This window comes from Microcaecilia unicolor, chromosome 11 (assembly GCF_901765095.1).
Source record: "Microcaecilia unicolor chromosome 11, aMicUni1.1, whole genome shotgun sequence".
In the NCBI taxonomy this organism is placed as follows: Eukaryota; Metazoa; Chordata; class Amphibia; order Gymnophiona; family Siphonopidae; genus Microcaecilia; species Microcaecilia unicolor.
Genome location: NC_044041.1, coordinates 168,095,794 through 168,102,716, shown reverse-complemented (window position 1 = coordinate 168,102,716; position 6,923 = coordinate 168,095,794). Strand labels below are relative to the sequence as shown.

The following is a 6,923-nucleotide window of genomic DNA, read 5'->3' as shown; positions in this document are numbered from 1 at the left end:
ATTTCTTCTCAGAGGGTTCCTGATGAAGGTGTAAGGGAAATGAGTTCCAAAGAATGCAGTGCAGCTAAAGGCACTAGAACAAGAAGAATCGAACCATAATGTAGATTAATGACAGGATGACCAGCAAGTTAGAAGAATTTTAAATAGTTCAGGGCCCACTTCTGTGTTGTGAAAGGAAAGTTAGCCCCTCTACTCACTACTGATCATTTCTATAGCGCTACTAGATGTATGCAATGCTGTACACATTATATGCAGGTACTTTCTCTGTCCTTAGAGGGCTCACAATCCTCTTTTGGTAAATCTGATCTTCTGCTGATTATATAAATCTCTGTGCTAGGTTCATGTCGCTTCAATGGCTAGTGTTGCAGTGGAGTTGGACAACATGGAAGTCCACCAGCCTCAGGTCAACAACAACAACCGCTGGGAGAGTGTGGACCGTGCCTGGGACGAGGCCACAGCTAGTGCCAAACTCTTTGAATGCTCCCGGATCAAAGCTCTTGCAGGTATCATCACTTCTGAGTTCCTGAGATCCCTTCTTGTGTTGTCTAATACTGTTCTTGTATTATGTTGTTTTCTGATCTCATATTCAAGTTCTTTTCTATTGTGTTTTATTCTATTGTGCTATTCCATTATACTCTTAAATAAGCTTGCAAACTCTATTTCAAAAGTACTAAGCCTTGTTTTAAAAACAAGTGGGGAAAGCATGCAGAATATGGCTCATGAAGTTCTTTCCATTCCCACTATGTATGAATAGGGGTGTCTGTGACATAGTGTAGTGGGGTTGGAGAGTAGGTATTTTGGGGGTGGGGCATTTTGAGGTAGTGGGTGTTAGGTTTTCAAGGCAGAAACTAGGTTCGTGAGCCCTTGGGCCACTGCCATGGAGCAGCAGTGGCAGGCAAAACCACCCCACACCAGAGACAAGGCAGAACTCTGACAGGGACAGCTAGACTTCACCTGCACTTGACTGCTGTTCCTCAGGGGTTGAGCCCCTGGGTGCAGGCGGCCGGCAGGACTTACCGGACAGGGCAGGAATTGGATACCCACTAGGCTGAACAGGGACTGAGGGTCAGAGGGGAAAGGAATAAACATGGGCAGCAAAGCATGAAACTGGGCTAGGACTCACAGACAGACAATACTACACTAGGCAGGAGATGGACAGGCTTAAGGGTCAGGACTGAAAGCTGCAAAGCAGCCACTAAGAAAGGAAACACAGACAGATAAGAGACAGAACTGAAAGCTGCCAGGCAGCCACTAAACAAGAAACACAGACAACCAAGACAGAGAAATACAAACAAGAAACAAGACTGGGAAACAAGCAATATAGTACAAGATAAACTACACAAAGACTAGACTAGAATCAGGCAAGAATCTCAGACAATAAACTGGACTAGGCAGAAGTGCACAGCGCACACCAGCATACCAGGGACCTTAGGCGATGCAAAGGCAAACACAGAAGTTTCCAGATAGCTAATAAGCCCATCAGCAGCTGAAGTTCAGCTGCAGCAATCACAAGGCAACTACGGGTGCTGTTCAGGTACAAACAAGGAAAGCAATTCTGGCAGCCCGGAAGATCTGGACTGAACTGGGCTGAAGTCTGGAACGGGTGACAGTAAACAGACAGGCCATTGCAGCCACCAGGTCTGACCACCAGGTGGCGAGAGGAAGGAGAGCATGAAACAAGGGCACAATCGTAACAGTGGGGCAGTTGCAGACTTAGTTTAGGGGGATGGGAGCAGTGTGCGGTGTTGGGGCATATATGGGAGGGGGTAGTTGAGGGGGTTGGGGCAGTTGCAAGGGGGAATTTGGGGGTTGAGGTCATTTGTGGGCGTAGTTTTGAGTGATGGAACAGTATGTGGGGTTTGGGGCACTTGAGTGAGGAAGAATGGCTGGTTGAGGCACTTTTGGGAAGTAGTTTTGAGGGATGGGGCAGTTTTGAGGGATGGGGCAGTTTTGAGGGTTGGGGCATTTGCAGGGGGTAGTTTTGGGTTTTGGGAGCAGTTTCAGGGGTTGGGGCATTTGACGGAGGATAGTTTAAGGGGCTGCGACAGTTCGAGGGGTGGGTCAGTTATAAGGGTACTTTTGGGGGATGGGGGCAATTGCAGTCAGGTAATTTTTGGTGTCGGGGCAACTGCAGGGGGTAGCTTAGAGCGGGCCTAGGCAAATGTTGTTAGGATCTAGGAGCCAGACTTAAAAAAATGATTGAAAAAAAAGATTGGGGGGGGGGGGGGGGATTTTGGATCTCAAAGCAGTCAATCGTACGCTCAAAATTTCCAGTTTTCGGATGGAAACCCTTCGCTCGGTGATTGTTGCTGTCAGGCTGGGAGAGTTTGTAATGGCTTTGGATTTGACAGAGGCCTATCTACACATTCCTGTTCGGCAGGCGTACCAGCGCTTCCTCCGTTTTGCAGTGCTGAATCAGCACTTTCAGTTTTGAGCACTTCCATTCGGTCTTGCTATGGCTCCATGTACTTTCACCAAGGTCATGATAGTAGTTGCAGCAGCTCTCAGGAAGGAGTGCACCCTTATCTAGACAACTGGTTGATTTAGGCAAAGTCATACCAGGAGAGTCTGCAGGTCACAGCTCAAGTAGTTCAATTATTCAACAACGGCGCAGGGTCGGATTTTTCTTCCTGAGTCCAGAATTCGCAAGCTTCAGGATCAGATTCAGGCCTTGTTGCGCATCCACATTCCATGCGCTTGACACTATCTGCAGGTTTTGGGCTCGATGTTAGCAGCGATAGAGGCGATACCTTGGGCCAAAGCGCACATGAGGCCTCTTCAGTCATCCCTTCTGTCCCGGTGGTCTCCCCAGACGGATTCTTTGCAGGTGTGGTTGCCTTTGCAAATGCCGAAGCGCAGCAGTTTATTTTGGTGTCTGAGAATGTCCAATTTGATCAAGGGCATGTCACTGGATCCACCCCGGTGGACGATAGTAACTACGGATGCCAGCCTCAGGTGCTGGGGTGTTCACTGTCTAGGAAGGTTTGCTCAGGGTCTCTGGTCTCCTCTGCAGGGGTCCTTGTCGATCAATCTCTTGGAAACCATGGCGATTCGGCTAGTGTTTCAGGCGTTTTCTGCTCTGATAAAAGGCAAGCTGATCCGCATTCTGTCAAATGCGACGGCGGTGGCGTATGTCAATCGGCAGGGAGGAACAAGGAGCCAGTGATTATATCTGGAGTCGTTGAGGATCATATCTTGGGTGGAAGCGCATCTCACCGCTCTCTCCGCGTCTCACATAGCAGGTATAGAAAACGTTCAAACGGATTTCCTCAGTCGTCACACTCTGGACCCGGGAGAGTGGTCTCTCGGACCAAAGGCCTTTGAAGCGATTGTGGATCGGTGGGGGTTGCCAGTCGTGGACCTCTTAGCCACTCATCTCAACGCCAAGGTACCTCATTTTTTCAGTCGCGGGAAGGAACCGCGAGCAGACAGAGTGGATGCCTTTCTGCAGCCGTGGCCGACTGGTCTTCTCTATGCGTTTCCTCCGTGCCTCCTCCGTGGCCCCTTCTGGGGCGGCTTATTCAGCGAATCGAGGCACACGAAGGATCAGTGATACTGGTAGCTCCAAATTGGCCTCACAGACTGTGGTACGAGGATCTCATGCGTCTTCGAGTCGCTTCTCCCCTCCGTCTTCTGGAAGATCTAGGTCTTCTTGTTCAGGGACCGCTTCTTCATCCAGACCCGGCTTGGTTTTGTCTAATGTCAGGAAGTATTTTTTCATGGAGAGGGTGGTGGATATGTGGAATGCCCTCCCGCGGGAGGTGGTGGAGATAAAAACGGTAATGGAATTCAAACATGCGTGGGATAAACACAAAGGAATCCTGTTTAGAAGGAATGGTTCCATGGAATCTTAGTGGAGATTGGGTGGCGACGCCGGTAATTGGAAAACAAAACGGGAGCTGGGCAGACTTCTATGGTCTATGCCCTGAGAATAGATAGGGATGGACTGGAGTGTAAATTTTAAGGGGCTCCGGCGTTAGCTTCAGAACTTAGTACAAGAACAGTACTGGGCAGACTTCTACGGTCTGTGCTCTGAGAATGGCAAGGACAAATCAAACTCGGGTATACATATAAGTATCACATACCATGCAAAATGAGTTTATCTTGTTGGGCAGACTGGATGGACCATACAGGTCTTTGTCTGCCATCATTTACTATGTTACTACGTCTTACGGCCTGGGTCTTGAACGAGCATGGTTAACAAAAATAGGCTACTCTTCCAAGGTCATTTCCACCATGCTTCGTTCTCGTCGTCAGTCAATGTCTCTGAATTATGTTCGGATTTGGCAAATTTTTGAGGCCTGGTGTGACGAACGGAACATTTCTCCCTTGAGAGCCGCGCTTCCAGAGTTGTTAGATTTTTTGCAGCATGGCTTTGATAAGGGCTTGGCGCTTGCTTCCCTTAAGGTTCAAGTTGCGGTTTTGCCTTGCTTTCGGGGGCACGTAGAGGGCAAGTCCTTGGCTAGCCTTCCAGATGTTTCTCGATTTTTAAAGGGAGTGAGCCTCCTGCGGCCTCTGTCTCGGCCTATATTTCCAGCTTGGGATCTTAACATGGTGCTGTCAGTTCTTACCAGGTCTCCCTTTGAGCTGTTATCGTCCTGCTCGCTTAAGGACTTAACGCTTAAGACTGTGTTTCTGGTAGCCATTGCATCGGCTAGACGCATGTTGGAGTTACAGGCTCTTTCCTGTCGGTCTCCTTTTCTAGAGTTTTCTCTGGAATGTGCGGTGTTGTGTCCTGTTCCTTCCTTCCTAAAGTCGTCTTCCGTTTTCATGTTTCTCAGTCGGTGGTGCCCCCGGATTTAGGTTCTTCCTCTGGTTCGGAGGACCAGCGTAATTTCCGGACTCTTGATGTCAAGAGAGTTCTTAAGCACTATCTGAAGGTTACAGAGGAATTCAGGAGTTTGGACCGTCTTTTTCTCCTTGTTGGAGGGTCCCGTAAGGGGCTGGTGGCTTCTAAACCAACATTATCGAGATGGCTCAAGGAAATGATAGGGTCTGCTTACCTTCGTTCTGGCAAGCAGGTTCCAGAAGGAATTAAGGCCCATTCTACGAGGGAGCAAGCAGCCTCTTGGGTGGAGTGCTTTTTAGTATCACCTTTGGACATTTGTAAGGCAGCGACATGGTCTTCCCTGCATTCTTTTTCAAAGCATTACAGACTGGACGTTCAGTGTCGTCAGGATGCGTTTTTTGGGGCCATGGTTCTTACGGCAGGACTGCTGGGGTCCCTCCCTTGAAAGCACTGCTTTGGTACTTCCCATCAGTTTCTGGAAGGAGAAATTAGATCTTACCTGCTAATTTGTTTTCCTTTAGTCCCTCTGGACCAGTCCAGGTCCTTTCCACTGCATTGTACATAGTATGGAAGAACGTGTTCTCATGATTGTGGGTTTGCTGTTTTTGGTTGGTTGCGGTTTTCAGCTGCTTTGTTATTTGCATTAAAAAAAAAAAAAAGAAGAGACTTAAGTCTTTGTGAAGGAAACATACTTTACTGCATTTTCTTGGGCTGACCGGCACCGTGGTGTCGATGTCTCGCCTTCTTCCTTCCTATAATTTGGCTGCTCAGATGCCCGGTGGCAGAGAGGGGGTATATGTCTTTTCTCTTTCTGTCTTCTCCTGCTTTGTTACTTATATATTGACTCTAGGGCTAGATGGCCAGAGCTCTTATTGGCTCTCTAAAGTCAGAGTTCTCAGTCTCCACCTGCTGGAAGGAGTGCATAACCCATCAGTTCCTGGACCGGTCTGGAAGGACTAAAGGAAAGCAAATTAGCAGATAAGATCTAATTTCTCTGTGTCTGATAATGTGACAGAAGTGTTGCCCTGAAATGTAAGGCTGTATATTATTTTCATTTGTTTTGAGTGCAAATAAGTGTAATGCTGTGGAAAAGGAATATGGGGAAGTTTATTTAGTACCAAACATAATGCTCTAAAAGCAAAACCAAATTGTGGACTGGAGTGAAACCTCAAGTGGACTGAACTGTGGAAAGAATTTAACTAGTTGTTCATGGGGAATAAGAACCCTAGTACCATGAGACAAAATAGGATTGGGCCAAGGAACTTCCAGTACAACAGGTATAAAAACACTAATGACTAAACACCAACAGTAAGAAGACCCGACACAGGACTGTGTTTTGACAAAGAGCCGCCTGCCTCAGGGGTCACAAGTGCTCTGTCGAATGTATCTTCAGGATGAAGAAGGTGTTGAATTAAATCCAAATCTAGAGCTTTAGACGCCTAGGGGGAGATTCTATATATGGTGCCTAAAAAAAAAATTGGTGCTGAAATCAGTGCTGACTAAGCGTGTCCTATGATTAGGCACCGATTATAGAATATGCGTAGTTGATATTTCAGTGGCTAAATCTATGTGCATCCATTTACACCAACGAAAATGTGATGTAAATCCCATGTACTTCATCCTTTGTGCTGCACTGATGCCCATGTTTGCTGAGACGTGTCTAGTTTTTCAGTTGCCATAGTGGCTGGCACCCAGCGTTTGATGAGCCATGGATTAGGGGATTGGGAGGATTAGTGGGGTGGTGTCATTTTGAAGGGGTTAGGGCATCTGCAGGGGTGTAGTTTTGGGCTGTGGTGGCAATTTAGGGGCTTGGGGGCAGTTGTGGGTTTCACAAAATCAGCCTGAAGAACTAAAAAGCACCAAGGGCCTCTGGAGCTAGTTCTTTATTCAAGGACCTGACACGGCCCATATTTTGGCATTTCTGCCTGTGTCGGGTCTGTTGCAAATATACCACTGCTGGAAGAAGGCAATCCACTATACAGCTGCAGTGTCTACTAAACAATAAGATCTCCACAACACCACAGGATCGCGGCTCACAAGCGTCAGGGCATTGCTGGGGTGTAGGTTTGGGCTGTGGTGGCAATTTGGGGGCAGTTTGGAGGCTTGGGAGTAGTTGTGGGTGTCACAAAAATCA

The 6,923-nt window shown here is 47.7% G+C and overlaps 1 protein-coding gene across 1 annotated transcript in view; it reads left to right on the top strand.

Annotated features, from left to right (window-relative positions):
• Nucleotides 1-352: 352 nt before the first annotated feature.
• SPTBN4 (spectrin beta, non-erythrocytic 4) overlaps nt 353-6,923 on the top strand; it is a 373,692-nt gene continuing 367,121 nt past the window's right edge. Inside the window, 1 exon segment of the mRNA XM_030219988.1 lies at nt 353-503. Coding sequence (XP_030075848.1) covers nt 353-503 — 151 coding nt within the window.